We start from the raw sequence: 23,818 nt of genomic DNA on the forward strand, positions 1-23,818 counted from the left end.
GAGCTTGCTTTTCTCCAGGGCTAGCATGTGTCACACTCTCTGCAGGTTCCTTTCACTCAAGGAATCTCGTGTCTCCATCCTATGTGTAAGCCTCTGCAGGACTTTGTAACCTGACACAAGAACCTGCAAAATAAGTGGATGTATGCAAAACTACACAAGTAGCAAACATGTAATTGAAATGTATACTCCTGACTCCAAAAGACAAGAAAGCCATGGAAGTTTTGACATCAAAAAGACAAGAGTCTGACACCTAGATGGCTCATTTAGGAACCAAGGAAGTGTGAGTCTGACTCTGCCCATGACAGTGGACATGATTGCGTGTTGTCAGACAGAAAAGCTGCCTTTCTTTCTAGAGAACGGTTCCCCTCCCCGTCTCTGCCTTTGAGGAATTAGATCTACTTTTAGAATTACAGTCGGAGGACATCTGACCCTTCCTGGGGTAGGAGAAGAAGTTTGGATTAATGGATAGCTTTTTGTCTTTGAAGATTTGTCAGATTTGATCCCTCCTTTTTGAAAGATGGGGTCATTGAAGTGGGAATGTCACACAGGGAGGCATAGTCATGGTGGGAAGGACCTGACTTAAAACCCAGCATGAGATGGAAGGCTTGAACTCTGACCCTCGCTTCTCTGTTTCTAGATCTATAAACTAGGTGCCCGTCTCTCCTGAAGTGAGTATTCTGTGCTCTGAAATGAGTTCACAGGTGGAAAGAGGTTAAAAAATACCTGTCTTCCAAAACAAGAGGCTGATTCTCAAATCTGCTGCCCCTCCCTTCCCTTGCAATTTCATTCAGCTGATCTTCTTCTAGAAAAATAGATTACAGAGAGTATATTTAGGTCAAATACCTTTAATGGTTTCCTTATTTTGCTTTCTGCATGGACAGATTACCTGACTGTCACAGCTGTTCACCTGTTCAAAGAGAGATGGGACAGCAACAAGATTGATCACCACACAGACAAATACGACAACGACAAGCTGATTGTCCGTAGAGGGCAGACTTTCTACGTCCAGATTGACTTCAATCGTCCATATGTCCCCAGGCAGGATCACTTCAGAGTGGAATATGTCATTGGTGAGTGCTGTCTGCCCTAACTACGATACCAGGGGTCACATGGCAGAGAGAGGTGGGAACTGGTATGATAATACTCTTCCCAAGTCCTATATTTAAGACTGGTTGGAGGAATGGTAAAATTGGTCAAGCACCAATCATTTGAAAAATCTAGCATGTTTAGTGTAAAAAGTCATTCAACTGTTTTGTTTTTCTCAAATAATTTTGGCATCCTATTGTTTTGGCTTAACTTTAGAATTGTTTAATCAGTTTCATATGCTGGGAGCATTTGCAAACCTTAGCATCTGATCTTCACATTTGGGGCCCCCCAGTTAGATCTGTAAGAAGGAAGTCTCAGGTGGTTCATGAGAAAAGGATGATTCACAAAATTCACAGGCTAGTTTGTACTCTGTTCTTGAAGACTGATGCTCTACATTAGGTTCAGGAAAGTATCATTTAGCTTTGCTTGGTCCATTGATTCTCAAATTAACTTGGTTCTGCTTCCCTTTTACAAAGTATGAGTTTTGTGTTCAGCTGTGTAATATGGTGACCACAGCTCATGGCAATGTATAACAGGCTTTGGTACAAAGATATGTATTGTTTTGATTTGGTGTTTTCAGACTTACTCTATAGTCTTATGACAGTTTATTTTGGGATGATCTTGTGTGCAAAGGCATACAGGACTCAGGACTGGGCAGAGGGGAGAGTTAAGTAGCAAAGCCCCAGAGACCTCATTGAACCCCAAGGTGTGCTGTGTAGCTGGACTAGTTTATTCGGGGTGGTCCTGTTGTAAAGAAGGGGTTCCTTTTTCTCTGTGCATGGATTGGTCCTTGGTTCTTGGATTCCTTTAGGGAAGGACTATAATCTTAACATAGTTGGTTTCCTGTGTTGGCCAGCAAGGCTCTAAGAGCCGATCAGCAGTGGAGGGCAAGACGGAGAGAGGTTTGGGTCACATATTGCTGTATCCACTACAGTGGGCACCAAGGTCTTTAAAAAGACGAACAAAAAAGAAATAGTGTTGGTTTTATTTCTTCAGTATAAAGGGAGAAAACAAACACATAACTCATCTTATTTTAAGATTAAAAGCGTATATAGTCAAACGAACATGTATTTTAAACCTTGTGTAACCTCTTCACATGTTTAACTTTAAGTGCTGTTCCCTCATGGCTCTTCTGGGAATTATAACGTTAGTGGATTTTCTGATTCCAAATTTGTCATCAATATAAGAAAAAGAAAGTAACAACATTCTATGCTCTACTATTTAGTAGTTGGACCTCTGGCTCTTAAAGGAGATAATTAAAGGACCAGGGATGGGGGATTTGTTTCCTGTCCTTTCTCTGTTTCCCATCATTCAAAATGTAGCATGATCACTGCAACAATAGTGTAAGACTGAGACAGCTGGGGCTTTCTCCAGCTCTTGCCATTTTTCTTCTGGAAGAGGATAATCTCTTCTTCTAGAAGGCTAAGGGGCTGGGGGGTGGTCATTCACATGATGGAATGACATAAGTGATTCCCACAAGCTGCCCTCTCTATGCATAAATGCATGTAAAAAATGCTTAAATTATTTTTTTAAATGACAGGGGCCGGAGAAATGGCTCAGAGTATTGCTTTTGTAGAGGACCTAGATTCAATTATAGCTCCTATGTCAGAAATTTGCAACCATTTGTAACTCCAGAACCAGGGATTCCCACACCCACTTCTGGCCTGTAAATACTTCTGCACTCACATGCGCAGACACATACAACTGCATATAATTAAAGCTAAAATAAATCTTTTAAAACTAGATGGTTGAGCACAATTAAAATACACCAACAATATCAGTTGAAACATTCACTTTAAAGAACATATCTACTACTTGCAGAATTTTATTACTATGTTAAGATCATACACACACATACACACACACACATACACACACACACACACACACACACACACACACACACATCTTCCTGCTGATTTGTTTCCAGTCCATAGCCGGTAATTTTTGTTATTATTTCCTTTTGCTTCTCCAGGACCTTGTCTATAGTGGGTTGAGCTGGGACAGGTTGATACTGCGGAGTGTCGCTTTATGCTGTCCTCAGAACCTAGCTCATGGGTCTTATTTAGGAGTGATTCTACCTTCTAACTAATTTTTTTCCTTTTTCTTCCTCCATTCCTTCTCTTCTCTCTTCCCCCTTAGTCTTTCTATTATTGTAAAGAGACACCATGACCGTGGCAACTCTTACAAAGAAAAGGCATTTAATTGGGGGTAGCTCACATTTACAGTGGTTTAGTTCATTGTTATCATGGTGTAACATGGAAAACCTGGTGCTGGAGGAGCTGAGAGTCCTAGATCTTGATGCTCAGGCAACAGAAAGTGGTCTGAATTTGTTACAGTATGAGCATAGGAGACCTCCAAGCCAGCCCTCACATTGACACACTTCCTCCAACAAGGCCACACCTACTTCAACAAGGCCACACCTCCTAATAGTGCCACTCTCTACCAGCTTATGGAGGCCAACTACATTTAAACCACCACACCTCTTTTTCTCCTTTCCTCCTTCCTTCCTTATTTAGATACACATCTAATATTTAAGTGATTCCTTTTAAGGTATTTAAGCAAGATGGTTCCAGATGAACTTAATGTGTACTGGTTTTCTAGGGAGAAGGTGTCCAGGAAAGTTCTGGGGAGAGTTAGGGCTTTTTCTCTGGTCAGGATTTTGCAAGCTTTTGTTTGACAACTGCAGTCATTAGCTGTGGGCTGACCCAGCCAGCTGGAGCATTGGGTGGGAAGTGCTAATGAATTTGAAGAGGTGGGTGTGGCTTTTCTCTCTCACTCCACCTCAGCCTGCAGCAAGGCTAAAACGTGAAAGCTGGAACAGAGTGTGAATTGTGGCTTTGCTAACCCGTGGCTGCAGCTAGGGCTGGGCAGCAGCTGGTGGTGTTACTTTGCTGTTACTTTAGTGCATCCCCCCTTCTTCATATAGTTGAGAGAGAAAAAAACCATTCCTTTTTAAAATCACTAATGGATTCTGTGTGACATTGCCATACATGTATGTACCATGTTGTGGTGACATTGCCTCACATGTATGTACCATGCTGTGGTGACATTGCCACACATGTATGTACCATGCTGTGGTGACATTGCCTCACATGTATGTACCATGCTGTGGTGACATTGCCACATATGTATGTACCGTGCTGTGGTGACATTGCCTCACATGTATGTACCATGCTGCGGTGACATTGCCTCACATGTATGCACCATGATGTGGTGACATTGCCTCACATGTATGTACCATGCTGCGGTGACATTGCCACACATGTATGTACCATGCTGTGGTGACATTGCCTCACATGTATGTACCATGCTGTGGTGACATTGCCTCACATGTATGTACCATGCTGTGGTGACATTGCCTCACATGTATGTACCATGCTGTGGTGACATTGCCACACATGTATGTACCATGCTGTGGTGACATTGCCACACATGTATGTACCATGCTGTGGTGACATTGCCACACATGTATGTACCATGCTGTGGTGACATTGCCTCACATGTATGTACCATGCTGTGGTGACATTGCCTCACATGTATGTACCATGCTGTGGTGACATTGCCTCACATGTATGTACCATGCTGTGGTGACATTGCCACACATGTATGTACCATGCTGTGGTGACATTGCCACACATGTATGTACCATGCTGCATTCACCCTCTTCTGCTATCTCTTGCTCTTCTCCTTACCTCTTCTGATTTCTGTTTGTTGTGACCCAAACACCCAAGAAGGGAGTTTAAAAGAGGGAAATTATATTCTGGCCCATGACTCAGTGATATTGTTCAGACCCCTTGTCTCTGCTAACTTTGAGCCCATAACTGAACAGAATGTGCGGAGAAGGTGGCAGATCATCTCCCCTATTGTGGACAGCAGAGAGACAAGGAATGGAGAGCCAGCTATAAACTTTGATGATAAGCCTCTAGTGTTCTACTCCTTCCAACCAGAACCCACCTCCCCACCTTTCCAGAACCCCTCCAAGTAGTGCCACCACCTAGAGATCAATCTGTGAGCCCATGGGGACATTGCAGATTCAAGCTATAATACCAGGTGTCTCCAGAGGATGTGGCTAGTTTCCTGTCCATCTTTGTCAACCTGTGAACACACAGGAATAGCCCTTCATAACAGTACCACTAGGGTAAGTCATTTATGATTACAGTCATCAAGTGCCCAAGCATTTCCAGACCTAGGCCAAGTGAAATATTCTACACATCTTTAGCCCTGCAATGCATCAAAATATTGTCAGCAACACTTCAATGTCCTATTTCTTTCATTTCTTGGGTAGCGTTTATTAAAAGTCAACAGAGTATCAGGGACTGGGTTGGGAATGGCATAGAGAAGTCTCATTCGTGACTTGTGCCATGTGGTTGTGGAGTATCAAGACTGGAGGAGAGATGCTCAGAGGACAGAGGATGAGAGAGCCCGGATGAGAGCCGTAAACAATAGAGTAATGCCAGGAGGCACAATGAACAAGACGGGTGTGAGGCAAGAGAAAGAATGAATCAGGGGTAACCTTTGTGTTCTTTTGGCTGTGATGACCAAGCCAGTGCAGGAGAGGAACCTGTGAGTATGGGAAGTGATGATGGTGGCGGTGCTTTTCATTGGTGACTCACTGGCAGGGGGCACATCAGTGCCAGATGCTGTGTGTTTTCCACTTGCTTCTTCCGGCACCATTCTGGATTTTGCACTATGCCCACCTCTTTTCAGATGATATTAAGATGAAATGATTCATCAAATAAGCCCAAGTTGAACCCAAAAAGTACCGCAGCTGTTCTTTGGAGCTCCTGAGTGGCTATGGTGGCTACATGTTCAGAGACAAGCTGAGGATGAAGCATAGGAGTAGTGTTTGGGTTGGACAGAAAAGAAATGGAATAACATACACATCTGGTTAGACAAGTTCACTCAGCAAAAATCAATTCTGTACGTTGGGACAGGGGCTTGAATCCTGGGGGAAAACAACTTTAAAGGAAGATGTCAGAAACTGGAATCCTTGAGGGAGAAGCAAGGGCCAAAGCACGGATCTGAAAGCAGGAGGAACTCAGAGAGGGCACGAAAACTATGAAAGCTAAGTACCTTAAAAGGACAAGAGTGACCAAGGTTAGAATTTCCCACTGGACTCAACAGTTAGGGAGACACTGATTATCTGCCTGACAGAAGCAGTTGTAATGTCTGAAGGTAAATACGGTGAGAGGTCATAGGTGTGGCAAAAGCAGGAACATAAAATCCCAATGGTAACTAGAGATGAGAATTATAGGGAGGGCATTTTAGCTTGGGATTTGTTTCAGGACTTGGGGGGACTTGAATGCAGTAGGCAGATGGGGGATGAACAGCCAAGGAAAAGGCCCAAAGAGTCAGAGAAGCCCTGGGTTCCTGGAGGGGAAGCATAGAGCATCAGCATGAGTGAGTGGGGGTAGAATAAAACCTCTATTGTGCTCAGGTGATGCAGGGGAAGGTGAGGCAGAGTGTGATTGTTTGAAGTAGAGATGTGAGTTTAACTAGCACTGTGCTCATGACTCAAGTTAGTCAAAGCCAGAGGAGGTGAACTGCACTGCATGGGCTTAGGAAAGCAAGGGACTCTTATATCAATGTGTCAGTCCATTTTCCATCACTAAAATAAAATGCCTAAAGCTAGGAACTTCATAAAAAACATCAGGCTGATTGTTCGACATCTGGTGAAGGACCAGTTCACAGTATCCCATCACTGGAGAATGGCATCATGGACGGAGCGTAAGCAAAAGAGAGGGGTCACAGGGAAGAAAGCCAGAGGCAGACAAAGATCAGACTCCTCTATTAGAATAACCCACTCTCTCAGAGCAAACTTCCTCTGCAAAACCAGCATTCCACCTTTTCAAGACCAAGTCCTCAAGAACCTAATCAGCTGGCACAGAGCACTTTGCAATAGTTCTACCTCACTCTGACACGCTCTCATACCAAGGACCAAGCTCCCGGCACACGTTCTTTGGGAAACACATTAACACCTTATGTAAATCATTACAGTCTGAGAGCCAAATCTTTTAGGACCTTGTGCCCTTTCTTATTTTTTTTAATAGTTCAGAAATTCCAGATAAAATTATCATGTGGATGTGTGCTTTTCACACATATATAACTTGGTTTCTCTGCAGAGAAATTTCCTGCCCCAAATCTCATAGAGAAATAAGTCAGAGGCCATGTTGTGTCTACACTTTCCACTTCATTTCGCCGAAAGGGGGTTATTTCGACATTTCGGAGGCGCACTTCTACAGGGTGTCATCTCAAATCTTTGCCCCTGTGGGTTTCCACACTGACAACAGGCATGCTCATTTCTAAGCATCCGTGTGAAGCACCTAATAATGGCATCTGAGAAACTAGGACAGTGTTTCCCAGGCTGCCTTCCCTGTGAACAACTGTCAGGAGATGCTCGCAGGGAAAAATAAGAAGTGCTGTGGTCAAATGCATTTGGCGCATGCTGTGCTTGTGTCTCTTCAGCCACTGCATGCATCTGCATATTAGAGGCTCCGCGTGGCATGCAGTCAAAACACAGATCTCCTTTAGTGGGGTGTTTACTAAAACTATTTTACTGTAAACGCTATCCTAGTCTGTTGTTATTGCTAGAATACCCTAGGAAGTGTAAAGCTCCAACTGGATGTTGCCTTTGCTCTGTGGAGCACTGAGCAGAGTGGATGGTGCAACTTGAGGGAATTTGGAGTTATGTGGAGGATGCCTGATATAAAATCCCTTTTTTTACTATGTGACCATTTAAGATTTTGTGCCAGCATTACAATAAATGTCAAGTTGGCATTCTTAGTCAACAACTTTGTTCTCAAAAATGGTTTTTACCCAGATGGTGGTGGTGCACGCCTTTGGTCCCAGCACTTGGGAAGCAGAGCCAGGTAGATCTCTGTGAGTTTGAGGCCAGCCTGGTCTACAAAGTGAGTTCCAGGAGAGCCAGAGGTACACAGAGAAATCCTGTCTTGAAAAATGAAAAAAAAAATAGATTTTTAAATATCCCCTTTTTAGTCACATTTTTATCATCTATCCTTTTGTTTGGCTTCTTTTACAGTAATGCTCATTTTTTTTTTCTTCAGAGTACACTTAGTGGATGCTTACTGAACATTTTGCATGAGCAAGCACCAGGCTGGGGTCAGGACAGGAAGAACCCTCTGTCTTCCCAAGGAATATGGTCAAAGAGACATTTTGAACAGTAAGATGTTCACTCCCGCCCTTGGGGAGTCCCGTGGTCAGAAGGACAATGTGAAAAGTAGGGTGTTTAGTTGGCGTCTGCCTCCAAGGGGCTGATCCACAGTCAGTGGGACAGCCTGAAAGGTAGAGGTGGAACCTGGTGCCAGCTTCTTGGGCAAGCTATTTGCAGCTATTTTGAAAGCAGTGTCTCACTGAGCACACAGCTCGGGGAATCCTCCTGGAGGAGCTTTTGAAGATGGCTCTGAAATGGGTGGTAGCAGCGTCTATTTTGGGACAAAGGCCAAGAAGGTCAGTAGGACATGAAAACTGGAACATACAGGTTGTTTTGTACCACTTGTCAGCAGTTCCAATGTTCTATAAATAACCAGAAGCCCCGTAGATGGGCTGTAAAGTCAACTGTATAGGAGATCTGAAACCAAGAGCCATAGCTCACTCCTGAAATCCTGGCACTCAAGGGATTGAGGCAGGGGGATTGCTGAAAGTTTGAGGCCAGCTTAGACTAGAGTGGGACCCAGTTTAAAAAAAAAAGAATAAGGCACTTCTCTCTGCACAGCTTTGGGGCCTGAGCCAACTGGAGTGATGAGAGGGTTCAGGAAGGACAGACACATGTACAGAAAAGCTGGAGTCACCTGGGCTGTGCTCACCCTGATGGAGGCCACCAACTGCAAAACTCGGGAAAACTCGGCATGCTTGTTGTATGTCTGAGTTGAGGAGTTGGTTTTATTGTAGACAGCCGAACGAGGAGGTAAGTTCACCTAATCTTGGCAGGAGGCTCTATAGGGAGGCCAACACAGTAGGGCAAATTGATCTTAGACTACAACATCCAAACTTAAGGTAAAAATAAATCTTTTTTTCTTTGTAAGTTAATTCTCTCAAATGTTTTGTCATACACTATGAAGCTAAGTAAACCAACTGATGATGGATTAAGGAATGTAATTTATATAAAATGCCCTTTCGTGCTAACAGCAAAACTGCAAACGACAAAACCGAAGGCAGGAAGGGTGATGATAATCTCCACTGAAATCTGGGAGCCAAAGTTCACAGGGACTCAGTAACTTATTTGAAGATACGGGCAAATGATTTCTATAGGCATTTCTCAAAAGAAGAAATATAAATGGTCAACAGATATTGAAAATATATTCTCCCTCCCTAATTACCAACACAATGTGATTTAAAACCACAATGAGATGTCTGTCACCCTTTAGAATGGCAATTATCAAAAAGTTGATCAATGACTAGTTTTGATGTGGATACTGAGAGAAGGGAATTCTTGTAGATTGTTGGTTGGGATATAAACTAGTAGGTCATTGTGGAAAACAGTATGGTCATTCCTCACAAAAATAAATCCATAGCTTATATGATCCACGGACCCCACTTTAGGTATTTATTCCCAAGTTAAAATAAATATGCTAAGGAAAAATGTGCACTTGTGTGTACTCTTTAACATTATTCATGGTGGCTAAGATATGGAACCCAGACAAGAGCTCATCAATAAACAGGGCGCATGTATACAATGAGATGCTATTATACTCTCTTCTTTGTAATGACATAGGTAGAACTGGACATTCTTCTAAGCGAGATAAACCTGTCACAGAAGACCAAAGAGTGTCCTTCCACTTACAGCTTGAATCTTTCATAAGAAATTTATAGTTTTAGTTATGTGTACATGTATGTGTGGGTATAAGAAGAGGCCAGAGGAGCTCATTGAAAGCCTTAATACTGGAGTTGTAGGTGGTCACGAACCATCTAAAATGGGTGGTGGTAGTCACACTCATGTCCTTTGCGAGAGCAATAAGTACCTTTAGTCACTGGGCTGTCTCTCCAGTCCCCACATGTTGAATATTAAAGGTCAGTTTCATAGAAACAGAGAGTGGGAGGGTCATTTGTGGAGGCTAAAGGCTGGCGAAGGGCGCAAGGAGAGGGAAGGTGTTGATCAGGGAGGGCAGTTTCTACTAGATGGGAGGAGGAGGCTGTGGTGACCAACTGCACAGCATGGGGGCCACAATTAATAATGTGCATGTTTCAAAAATGCTGAAATACTAGATTCTTGATGTTTTCATCTCTCAAAAAAGATAAATTGACAAAGTGGTGGCTATGTGAGTTATCTTGGTCAGTTTTTCCTATGACACATATATGTAGATCAAAATGTCACATTGTGTCCTTCCAAATATCCACAATTACTATTTATCGATTAAAAAGAAATATACTCACAAAGAATAAGACACCCTCAAAAGGCAAATGCAAGGTAATTGCTGTCTTGTCTTTTCCCTCCTGGTGACAAAGACAAGAATCCCTGAGTTTCTACACATACTTACCTAGCATCCATGCAACATTCATGCTGATGACTTAATTAGTTCAAGTAGGAACCCTGACAACCCACAGGCCAACTTCTTCCTGGAATGATTTGTCTTCCATTCTAGCTTGAGTGATGGAGGCTTTCTGAGGTTGAAGTAGGAGGGACCAGGGTCCACGTCTTAGTACCTGAGGCCTCATTGCACGCCTCCTCACCCTCCTTAGGAAGAGATGGAAATAGCTGTGCACACCTTTGGCTGTTGTCATCACCTCTTGCTATCTCAGACCCTTTGCTGCTCCTCCTGCCCCTTTCTGTAATGCATCACTCTTTATCTCTTTTTTTTTATTTATTATGTATACAATGTTCTGTCTGCATGTATGTCTGCATGCCAGAAGAGGGCACCAGACCTCATTACAGATGGTTGTGAGCCACCATGTGGTTGCTGGGAATTAAACTCAGGACCTTCGGAAGAGCAGGCAATGCTCTTAACTGCTGAACCATCTCTCCAGCCCTCTTTATCTCTCTCTTATTCTTACCCTTGTAGACAAGTACACACACACACACACACACACACACACACACACAAAGCATACATGTCTAGAAACACAACTTTCTAGGCAAAGTGAAGGTTCCCAGGCAAACAGTCACCAGCATATTTTACATCCCACATGCTGCATAGAACATGCAAGAAAAGAACTATGAAGGTTGGGATGAGCTCTCACCTGTACCTCTCCCCATCCTCTCTTATTTCTCCCCTCTCCTTTCTGGCCCCCTCATCTGACCTTACCCTTGCCTCTCCCTCCCTCTGTAAGCACAGGTCCCCTACACTTCAGATTAATAAGCTTGGCTCATTAGTATCCACACGCAGAATTGAATCCACTTGGTTAGAAACCTGTAATCTGAACTGAGGCGTGATGCAGAGCGGGTACTGCTCGATGTTCCCTATAGCTCTAAGGAGTCACCAATATGAAGTGAGGAGTGAGAAAAGTGGGGGGGGGGGATACCTAATGAAAACTAATGTGCCGACCATCACACCTTGCTCTTACGGCTCCCATCTAAAAGGAAGCATCGTGTAAGTGGAAAGGAAACTCACTAAAGAAAGGCACTAAGTGGACTAATTATTCATCACCCATGCCCTCTGGTTCCTCCCCAAGCATGCTGCAAGGATTGATGGGAGACAACCAGAAGCTCTTTCAACAGTTTAGTGATAGTTTCTTGCTAATAAGGTGACCCAATTACCAGGCTTATTCTGAATATTGCAAGTGCATAGGAAGCTGCATCTTCACGGCGTTTCTTACAGGAGGATAACCCACATAAAGTGGCACTATAGTAGCAGCCAGACAGGCTGCATTAAGATGAGCTATAAATAGCCTGGCACGTCTTCGGCTAGCCTCACCTAAGATTCCAGTATTCATTTCTTGAACCTTTCTTGAATTTCCTCCTATTTCTGTCTCTCCACTCTTTCCTGTTCTCTCTCTCTCTCTCTCTCTCTCTCTCTCTCTCTCTCTCTCTCACACACACACACACACACACATGTCCCAGGCATAAATGGTTATGAATTTATTCACTGATTAGGAGAGGAATGGTTGCTGCATGGCTCTAACTATTCTGTGTATTCACAATGATTTCTTTAGCTTCAGGGAATTGAGGATCAGGGCTCCGGACCTGTACAACTGACTCTGACTGAACACTATCTTGACTGCTATTTTATTTATTGTGCTAAAGGTTGAATCCAGGGCTTTGTGCACACTAGACAAGCACTGTTTGTGTTCCATCCCCAGCCCCTTTCTTGACTGTTTGTTAATTTCTTTGCTAAATTACTAGAGAGCTTGTGAGGGTTCCTTCAATCTCCCGAATCTACTTACCATCTGTGACTGATCACCAGCCTTTATAAGATCACGTCTAACGTCTAGTTCAGTGAATTTGTGTGACACAAAGCCTACTGTGTCCTGAATCCTGACATCCCATAGTATGGTGTGTGTGTGTGTGTGTGTGTGTGTGTGTGTGTGTGTGTTTGTGTGTGTGTGTGTAACAGAAGCTTAACAACACGTCCTATCTTCATTTAGCTTAATTAAAACGAATTTACCTTTAATTGACAGGTAAGAGTTCCACATTTTCCTAGGGTTCAGGATAATCATTTGGTACATGTATGCAGTATTGATGATCAACTTTACGCAAAGATCATCTGTCTTCTCAAACACATTTCTTTGTAATGAGACCATCCAAACCCCCTCTCCTACCAAATTTTTTCACGATACATTGTTGTTGGCTCTAAAACAAAAGCCATTCCACCTATTTGTCTGTATCATTTTCCCCTTAAGTAGTCTCCTTATTCCTCCTTTCCTCATCTCTCCCCAGTCCCCAGTAACCAGGATTATACTCTCTACTTCTGTGAGCTTAGCTTTTTATATTCTACATGAGTAACCTCATGCCCCATCTGTATTTCTATATCTTGATCAGTTATTTAATACTGTGAATCTGAGCCCACTGGTGTTTCCAGAAATGCCAGGGTTTTACTGTTTTTTTTTTAATTTACTAAATAGTATTCCATTTGCATGTGATTCCCTTCCCTAGGGAACCTGGCTGTTGTGAACACTGCTGAAATAAATACAGAGAAGTAGACAATTGTTTTGCACACTGATTCCTTGTCCTTAGGTGCACACCTAGTGTCCCAAACCTTTCTCTAGAATCTGTCATAGTTAGAGTAATAGGAATTCTGAAGTTAGTCAAGAGTTAGTGGACAGGCAGGCAGTCTGGAAGGAGAAGGCAGGCAAGAATTGAAGAGCAAAATCTTAGAGAAGGCAGGTGGGTCTTAAGAAGAAACTTGAAGAATCAGGAGCATTTCAAGGGTAAGAGCCATGACTGCCTCTAGGTGGAAAGGGGCCTGTTCACGGACATCAAAGGGCTTGTTCTCCAGTTGCTCATCAGCTTCTAATATAAGAGAATTCCTTCATGGACTAAAGCTCCTGGCTATATGCAGAGCTTGGGCACCACTCGCTGTCCAGGCACAGAGATGGAAGTCAATCCTGGGGAGCCCATGAGGCCTGGGCATCATAATGAAGCCAGTCTGCTGTCCTTACTGGGTTGGTAACTGGTTTCCTACTTCTTGGTGATTGGCTGGGACATCTGGATTCTCCACACAGCATGTCATCATCCTCCCCCAACAATCCAACTCATTGTGTTAGAGTCCAGCGCAACCCCCACTCCCCAAAAACCTCTTTCTTTCAATGATCAGAAGCTTATTAAAACAATCAAATCCAATTAAGTCACCATTAGTTTCCAAAGCAGTTTCAAACCAGCTCAAAAAAATGTGCAGGTTTCTGTGGAGACAGAGGCTAGGACCTATTCCTTCTACAGATTACTAAGAGTACCTGTGGAAAGGTTCTAGAAGGTAAAGATGGAGAATCCATATTATCCTGCCAACCTAGAAAGAACATAGTTCCACACTTGGAACTGTGAAACGAAACATACTTTTAAAAATAGAGATTTCTGGAAGAGAAAGCAAAATGATAATAATATGCGTTCTAATAAAACCGAGTATTTAATCTCAAGCCTTCATTTGGATGGAAATTGGAGAATTATGTTCATGAGTCATATAGCTTGAGCAGCTGTTGTCATCTGCCTAGTCTCTGGTCAGGTAGAGATGCAGCTATTTGCATGATGAAACAGGAAGTACTCCCAGAACAGCAGGCTGAGTTCATCCATCATGACTCTGCTTCTGGATAGAGCTATATCACCAGCAGTTTCTTTAATGGGATGAGCATGCCCGGTAAAAGTAGCTAATCTTTTTCTGATGGCCACTGCTTATGTGCTTATATAAATGGGATTCTTCAGATGATCAACTGTTCTTCTGGAGGCAGCCGTGTCCTGAAAAGACACGAGAGCTCCACGAGAAAGTTTGGAGAGACAAAGTGGAAAGCATAAGGAGCTGGGGACCGTGAGTCAGTGGAGGCTAGGATGAGGATCCTGAGGGCTGAATCTGTGGTCAAAGCACAACCAAGGAGTAGAAAGAGGAGATGTGTCTAGGGGCAATCATCTGATGAAGAGTTAGGACCGGCTGCTCTGGTGAACACGTCTCTGTAAATACTTCAATACCTGTATCTGCTCATGGGTAAAGGTGATGTCTATCATGAAGTGCATTTCATGAAATTACAGTATAATACTTGTTGGGGCTGCACAGAACTATTGTCACTTCTCCCAGCCCACGTACTTTGCGAGCCTAGAAATTGTCTACATCCAGTGAAGAGTTTAAATACTCCCCTACACAGGGTCAGACAGGATCTGATGAAGCTGAGTGGGTTATAATCTCGGACACCAAGAGAAAAAGAAAGTCTAGGAGAAATGTTGAGAAAGTTGGCATATAGAAGAACTGTCCTTAGCAAACCTAGGCTATATAAGCATAAGAGAGGCCGGAAGAGGAAGTCACTAGAAACCTAGAGGAATGTGGCCAGGGTAAAGAGAGAATTTTATGGTTTAAACAGTGTGAACACATTTCCAAATGGTACAGAAATTCCATTTCTATGAGAGAAATCTCCAGGAGCCAAGAACGTTTGATTGGATAGGGTGTGTCCTTGGTTGCCCTTAAATGTCACAGTGGTTGCATTCAGCATAGTTCAGGTCAAGCAGAGGTTCCCATTCAAGATGAAACAGGGAGAAGAAAACCAACCTGTAAGGGATGGAGCAAACAGGAACAGAGCTAGGAAACAACTCCAGAAAACACAGAAGACAAAATATGGATTCTTTCCCAGCTCTTCATTGCAGAGACAAGAGGCCCAAGCTTTAGCCACTTGTGTCCTCGAGTAGGAAAGAACCAAACTTGTCTCCAAATCTGCCCTTGCTATGCAGGGTACGCAGGATCCTATAGGCACTCAAGGTTCTGGGTGGAGGTTGGCAGATCTGAGCTAGTGGGAAACTCAAAAAGATCACCTGCAGGGTGAATGGGTCTCACCAGTGGCAACTACCAGAAATTTAGTGTAATGGGGGGAGGGGAGGGCTGAATGGGCCAAGTCACGTGCCTCTGGGGCTCTAACACCCTGGCTGTAGTTTTGCTACAGATGTGGTGTGTGATGATATATCAACGTCAAGAAACCTAGACACTATTGTCCAAGCCTCTAAAGAACTGCACGGAGCTTGCTGAGAAGTTTAAAAGCCACACACTTCAGCTGGCCCAGCCCTCACTGGCAAAAGCTGAGTCAGTCAGTGTCTCCACATACCATCCCCCACACAGTCACATTACAGCTCATTCTAAGAAAGCTGGTTTCAGCTGACAGTAGTGGCAAGAGCTTAATATATCCACTCCTGCTGACCTTTGATATCTATGAAAGTCATTGTATTGACTCTTATTCCATGTTTGTATGTTGCAGGAAAGAATGCTTTAAGACCCAACCTTCTGCAGTGGGGTTGTATCACTCTATAGGACGTGCAAAAAGCATTGGGTTCTTCACATTCTGCATACACTGTCTTCTTCAAAGATTTCTCCAGATCTCAGGCCCATGGTCCAGTCATGATTACTGGGATAAGTCAGTTATCGCAATCTGACTTCCCATGGTCCTCCACTAAAGGGAGAAAGTAGATATGATGAGCACAGTCTTAGTTTAGGCAAAGCAAACAGAGGAGCTTTAGTGTGGGAGCGAAAGAAGATTTGGAGAATCAACTGAGATAGGCTAGGGACTAAATGTATTCACTCTTCTAAACTCCTATGGTGATATCCTATCCTCTGGCGTGATGGTCTTTGGGAGGTGATTGTGTCATGAGGGTGGAGCCCTTATGAATGAAGTTAGTGCCCTGCCCAGAAAAAGACAAGACCAGGCATCCATACTTTAATCTCTCTTTTCTGATCATACATGGACATAAAGACAAAAAGTCATGAATTAGGAAATTGACCTTCACAGGGAACCAAAAGTTCCAGCACCATAATTATCAAGAACTAAGCTTCCAGACGTATGAGAAATACATGCTGGTAGTTGAAGTCACTCAGGCTATAGTAATTTGCTATAACAGCCAAACTGATGCAGATAGGAATCAAGGACTTTAACATCTGACCCTTCCCGCAGTCTGGTAGCAAAGTTGTGACACCTCACACTGTGGTAGTGGGAGGCCCATGGAGAAAGACATCAGCAGGACTTTATTTGAGGGGAGGGAGTCCATTCATCTGCACAAAGCTCTGAGCTCCTCCAATAGAGGCACTGTGTTTTCTATTTGCACTATCATAAGGACTGGTGCTATTTTAAGTTCTGTTTCCCTGTCTAGGAAAAATAGAAAAGCAATGCTCCTTTCTCTCCCAACCTCATACCTGGCTCCCCACAGTAAAAGCCACACTCGCTACTCCACACCTTAAAACAAAGTTGACAGTTACCTCCAGGTTCAGCAGAAAGCTGGTGGCCAGATAGACAAAAGCCTCTAATATTCTGAAGCAATTAATTTCTCCGAGGAGATGAGGAGATGTTTCTATGACTAAAGTGACAGAAATGAGGTAGTGGGAACAGCAAGGATGACATTTGCCATCCAACAGCTTTCAAATTTGTGCAACGTATTCCCAAGTGAGAGGAAATGACTCGCTGCCTCCAGGATCTCATTTCAACCATTTAAATCTTTCCTAACTTTTTGTATTTGCAAAACAAATTGCTTTAAACATGTCAAAGACACTTGAGTTGAGTGTTAGCCAAATTTTAAAAATAAAGATGATTCAGAAAGACAACACTTGTGTTTGTAGACTTCAAGATAAAATTTTAGGGAAACAAAAGCCACAGCCTTGATTATTTAGGGCATAGGCACAAGGTAATACCCTTTAGAAATTAAAAAGAAATTCCCCCTCACACCTTATTTTTGCTTTATTTATTGAAGACCTCACCATTGTGGGAGATCAGTCTTCTCTGTTCTCCTTACAGAGAAGGATTCCTCAGCCTTCTGGATTTGGTCTGCCTTCTCAGGCTAAGCCTTTGCTAGGGTTCTTACCCTCTCCCACCAGTCAGTGAATTTTCTCTGAGAGTTGATGTCTCTTGGGTCCTCCTCATGCCTCTTGGTGGAGACATGATGGTCCCTAACATGCTCTTCTGAAAGACTGGGACTCATGCATCAGATAGAGTTCAAGAAATGTTTCTTATCCTAAGAAATCAGAGAGAGTTGCATCCCTAACAGTTGCATCTGTGAAAACAATGAAGGCCATGAATGTGTGAAATACTTAAGCAGTGAAAAATGTATGCATATTGCATAACTTTTGTTGTATAACATTTTGTTACTTTTTAAACAAATTTCATTTTACAGGACATTTGTAAGAACAATGTAAAGTTCTGTTTTTATTCCAGAGTCGTTAGGGCTTTTGACCTTATATCCCGCCATCCCTGAATTTTGGTGTGTGTGTGTGTGTGTGTGTGTGTGTGTGTGTGTGTGTGTGCTTTACTGACAAAGACTTTCTCCTACAGAAGCATGGAGATCATGGACATATCATTGGTATCATGTGATCACATAGGTTTTAGAACCCATGCGAGTTTCATCATTGTTTCAATAATGCCCTGTATAGTATGGAGACCTGGTCAAATCCGGGATCACATAAATCATTTAGTTGGCATGTTTTATGCCTAAAATCTTTATTTTTCTTCAGTTTGGAATCAATTCAGGTGTTTTGTGGGTTGAATGAGAAATGTCCCTCACAGGTTCAGACATTTGAATCTTGATCTCCAAGTGGTGGTGATGTTCTGGAAGGTTAGTGGGGGCAGGGTGCAGGCTTGCTGGAGGAAGTGTGTCATTAGAATGGGCGTTGAGAGTTGATAGCCTTACATTATTTCCAGGGGTGGGGGAGGGAGGGCAGCCCAGGGAAATATTGCTAGCCTGTAATATTTTGGGAGTCTCTTGGACAGCCCTGATTAACAACTCAAAAGAGGGGTTCTCTTGGCAGGTGTTGGGGTGGGCTATGACTCTTGAAGAGAATTGTCATCCTAGAAAGGAAAATTTCACTGAATATATACTTACACACTGATTTACATGTATTATGGGTATTTTAGGTAGAGAGTTAATAGTATGATTTTCTTATGGATTTTTTGTTGTTATTTTATCTTCCCCTTCTGTACTATCTCCCTCCATCTAAAGAGAGCCCCTCATTTTTCCTGTTTCCCTATTCATATCACTTATACCTCTCTCTATTCCTCCTGCACCTTCAAACCCCAAATAGTTCCTTTTTTCCTGCTTACTAGAGTTATTCCAAATGAAGTACTCACATCTGAATAATTAGAGCTAGGAGCCTCAGATAAGAGAACATGCAACATTTGTCTTTCTGGGTCAGGTTGCCTCACTCAATTATGATCTTTCCTAGCTCAAGTCATTTAAAATTATTACTGAAAATACATGCCAACTGCAGGCATTGTGATGTTGATTTTTGGTGTTATGTTCTCAGTGTCTTTTAGTAACTAAGGATTCTTTTTTTTGTTCCAGAGTCCCTTGGTTCTGCTTATTCTTCTCTTCAATCCCAAATATTGCTTTATGTATTTTTTTTAGTTTCAGTTTGCTGGATATACATTTTTAAAGTTGTTTATATTATGGAAAGTTTCTTTATTTCTCCTTCAACTATGGTGAGCCATTTTCCTAGGATTATTAGTCTAGTATGGCTATCACTGTCTTTTAAGACTTGGAATAGTTTGTTCGGGTTCTTCTGGCCTTTAAAGTCTCCATTAAGAAATGAATTATTATTTTGGTGGGTTTTTCTTATATGTGACTTATGTCTTTTTCCTCTTGCAGATTTCAGGACATTTCTTTGTTCTAAATGTTTAGTATTTTAACAATATGTTGTGGGGATTTTCTTGTCTTGTCTGTTTCTTATTTTGTGTACACCTGTATTAGGACAAGTGTACTATTCCTTGGGATGGTTTTCTTTTATGTTCTTGAAGAACTAGTCTATGTCATTGACTTAGAATTTCTCTCTTTTGTCTATGCTCATGATTTGAAAGTTTGGTCTTTTCATGGGGTCTCACATTTCCTGTATGTTTCTTTTCTACCTGTATTTGTGAGTTCTTTTAATTTTTATAGTTGCTAATTTTGTCTAGGTCCTCTACTTTATCTTCAGGTCCTCATATTTTATCTTCTGTTTGATTCAATCTACTTGCAAGGCTTTCTTTGAGTTTTCTAATTGAGTTATTGAGTTTTTCAATTCCATATTCATTTCTGCTTGAGTTATCTTCAATGTTTCTATCTTCTTATTGCATTCCATTTTCAAATCCTGGATAGTCTCTGTCATTTCCTTCAGCCTTATTTTTGTGGGTTTTTTTTTTTTGTCATCACTCAGGCATTTTTTCTCTTTCTTTTTCTTTAAGTTCATTGGGGTGTATCTTTGTGGCTTCCTTATTGAGGGTTTTTTTTTGATAAATTTTATAATTGTTCTTTCAAGTTCTGTGTCCTGCGCTTCATCTAGATAATTTTCATTGGCAAACATTTCTACAGTACTGATAGGTTTAGAGAGGAGATAATGGCCTAATCTTTCATGTAGTAACTTTTTTGTTATGAGATCTGGTCATGTAAACTTCTTTTGTTAGTTCTGTGTCTGATGCAGACAGATCAGGTTGGACAGATCAGAATTGAAGATATGCTGTCAGGTTGAGTCTAAAAGTTAGAAATGGCTTAAGTGAAATAAAGTATGGCAGACACAGGGTGCTAGGATGGTAGGAAAGATGTGTGTTCTAGCCCAAGCCTGCAGGATGGGGGTAGATTTGTGAGCTAGGGAGGGCTTGTGGAGGGGAAGATCAGGCAGACTCACTTATCTAGACACTGGAGAAGGATGTGCAGGATCTTCCTTAGGATAGGGGTTGGGTGTGGTGTGGGAGGGATTTTGGGTTGGGACAGTAGAGCAGAGTGGGTCCTGACAGAAGCCTATAAATTGGTTGAAGTGCAGATGGGGTGGCCAGACTAGGCTGAGCCCTGGATGTGAGACTCACACTAGATCTGAGTGGTTGGGGGAGGGTATGTAAAGGGGACAATCAGGAAGACTCACTGGGATAGAGCCTGGAGAACGATGTTCAGGATCTCATTGGGTAAAAGGGTTAGATGTGGCATGAGAGGGTCCTACGATTTGGGGCAGACAATATAGGTCTGGGATAGACTCTGGAGAAGGATCTCTTGGACTTTTATATTTATTTTTGTTCTACCCATAACTGGTTGAACTGTGGCAATGGAAACTCATTTGCACTTGCTTGTGTATATTGCACATACAGATTGCATGCCAAAGATGAATAATTGTTGTCAGAATTGGAAGTGATTTGTTCTTGTTCCTGTTGCCATAAAATATTAACAAGAATTGGCTGTTTTGGCTAAAATGCCATAAGTTTGGCTTTGCTTTATTCAGACAAGTTTATTTGCTAAGTCTATGATGCTATCCTTGATAGTTTATAGTCCTTCACTTTTTCTTGATTTTTTTATTGATTCTTTGTGGATTTCACATCATGATCATGCATCCCTATCCCACTCAGCTCCCTGTCCCTTCACTTCTGCCTTTTTCCCATTCCAACTTCCCCCCAAACAAAATTTACAAGTAATCCCCCAAAAATCCAAACAAAAAGACAAAACAAAACCAACCAACCAACCTTCAGTCCATACATCTTTACTTGTAAGTGTTCGTTGCAATGAGTCTTTGGTCTGGTTCGAGGCCTCTGACTTTTGCTACACTATTGATACTGGGCCCTCATTGTGACTCCCCTTGCATATCCTGTTGTTGCCTATGTCATGAAGATCCTAAGTTTTGGATCTTCAGATCTTACCCCTTCACATGCTCCAGCAGTTCATAGATGAGGTGGACGTTGGGGTGGGCTACCTTGCAGTCCTGGTTCTGGGCCTGGGAGGAAGCTGGGTTGGTCAGTCTGCCAGCTTTCCTTATTACCACCACCCAGGTGAGCTATCCAGCACTGCCTAGGCTAGCTGACCCAGTGTAGCAGACAGCAAGGTGTGGAGACCTATTCCCCTGCTCTCGTACACTGAGGTTTGGCTTACTGACACTCACACCACCACACCAGGACCAACCAGCTCCATGGTTTTGTCCAGGCGAGGTACAGGGCCTGCTCTCCGGACGACTGCACTTGGTGAGGGGCAGGGCCTGCTCTTCTCTTCTCATGCCCCAGAGGTCAGCTCATCCACCTGTTGCAGGCAGCAAGGAGTGAGCGGAAGGGCAAGTTTCCCTTACCCTTGCCATCCTATGGCATACCAGGAGAAGTGGGGGCAGCTCTCTTGCTCTCACACGCACAGGCCTGACCTGTGCCTCTCACCCCCCACCAACAGGATCAGCTCTAGTGTGCTGCCCAGGTGAGGTGCCATACCTGCTCTCCTGTGTGCTACAGTTGGTGAAGGGCAGGACCAATTCTCCCACTTTCGTGGCCCAGGGACCAGCTCTCTCATCTGCCTCGGGTGGCAGGATGTGAGGGGAGGGAGGACATTGGTTCCTTGCTTGTGCCACCAAATAGCAGGTGGGGGGCACCTCCTGATCTCATGCCCCCTGGGCCCACTCATCTGAGCCCCTGCCAACAGGGTCAGCTCTGCTTTGCTGCCCAGGAGAGACGCAGGGCCTGCTCTCCCTACTGCATCTGCCAGTGGGGGGACATTGCCAGTTCTCCATCTCTCATGACCTCAGAGCCAGCTCTCCCACTTGCCACAGACAGTGGGAGAGGGGGCAGGGATGGGAGGTCATCTCCAAATCCACCCAAAGTTTGCCCTGTCTCTCTTATCCCTTGGATTTCTAGAGGTCAGTGTGAGAGGTCAGAAAACAAAAAGTATGGAAATACTTTTATTGGCTGAACTAGCTGTAACAGCTGAGATGACATGAGGGGGGAAGTCTAAGTAGACAGCGGGATTTTTGCTCATGTAATCCCATGAGGAACAACAAATTAGACCTGTGTCACCAATATCCTCTCTTTCCCCCACACCTCTGCATTCTGAAAGCTCTTGGCACTTGTGAATTGACAAACTGTCACTCATTAGACCCATGCCACCCCTACAACCACTGACAATGTAGGCGAGTTTCTGGCCACACCTTTAAGGCTGCCCCTCCCCCGACACCCAAATGAGTTTTCATATTGCCAATGTCCTCTTCCCTCCCAGCTATAAGAAAAGTCTTTCATCTTATAGTATAAACAGTTTTTCAAATAGCCTTTCCTGCGGATACAAACCCTTAGCATCTTCTCTGATTTCTCCTCTTTTGGCAGAACTTTCATTTATCTGCAATGTCAGAATACAGTTGGAAATCAAGTGATTCTCACAGCAATCTCTATTGTCTACCTGTAGTCTTCAGATAGCAATCAAAGTGATCATTTTAAATAAATTAAGTCAACCTTGTATCATTTTATAGAAACTTTTATTTCTTATTGCATTTATTTATTTAACATCTAGCGTGCAGTTTTCCCTCCCTCCTCTCCTTCCAGTCCCTCCCCACTCTGCCCTCACTCCCCCCCAGTCCACTCCTCCTCCATTTCTGTTCAGGAAAGGGCAGGTATCCCATGGCTAGCAACAAAACATGGCATATCCAGTTGCAGTTCCTATGTATTAAGGCTGGGCAAGGAGATCCCAGTATGAGGAGTAGGGTCCCAAAATCCAGTAAAAGAGTCAGAGACAGCCCCAACTTCCAATGTTAGGAGTTCCACAAGGAGACCAAACTTGGTCTTACACAACTATACCATATTTGCAGAGTGCCTAGGTCAGTCCTGTGTATGCTCCCTGATTGTTAGTTCAGTCTCTGGGAGCCCCTGGGAGCCCAGGTTAGTTGATTCTGTGAGTTTCCTTGTGGTGTCCTTGACCCCTCTGGGTCCTACAATCCTTTCTACCCTTCTTCTGCAGGGTTTCCTGGGCTCTGTCTGGAACTTGGCTGAGGGTTTGCATCTGTGTCCTTCAGTTGCTGGATGAAACCTCCCTGATGACAATTAGGCTAAGCACCAAACATTTTTTCAATCAGAATAAAATCCGAAACCCAAACAGTAGGTGAGCAGGCCCTCAGACTTCATTGCCAATATTTTCCTAGACTCCAGGCACACCAGCTTCCCTAGGTGCAGAGTATTTTCTTAACAGGGCCATTGCACTGATGGCAATACCATTTCCCCTAGTATTTGTGTGGCTCGTTCCCTCCCTTTTCATGCCTCTCTTCTGAAGTCTTGATGTCGTCAAATTAACACGACAATCCCTCTCACTCTTTGTCCCCTTCACAGGTTCATCTTTTGCCACAGCATACCTTACTTACTGTCTGTTTACTCTTTCTATACTGCACAGTCTATGACCCTATCTGTTGATACTACCCTA

At 43.2% G+C, this 23,818-nt stretch overlaps 1 protein-coding gene across 1 annotated transcript in view; it reads left to right on the forward strand.

The window, feature by feature from the left end:
• F13a1 (coagulation factor XIII A chain) overlaps positions 1 to 23,818 on the forward strand; it is a 155,984-nt gene that overhangs the window by 12,873 nt on the left and 119,293 nt on the right. Inside the window, exon 3 of the mRNA XM_041632770.1 lies at positions 882 to 1,070. Within this exon, the coding sequence (XP_041488704.1) occupies positions 882 to 1,070 (189 nt within the window). The remainder of the gene's footprint in view (positions 1 to 881; positions 1,071 to 23,818) is intronic.

Source organism: Microtus oregoni, unplaced genomic scaffold (genome assembly GCF_018167655.1).
Source record: "Microtus oregoni isolate MIOR12 unplaced genomic scaffold, Mior012 000042F_ref0000377, whole genome shotgun sequence".
NCBI lineage: Eukaryota > Metazoa > Chordata > Mammalia > Rodentia > Cricetidae > Microtus > Microtus oregoni.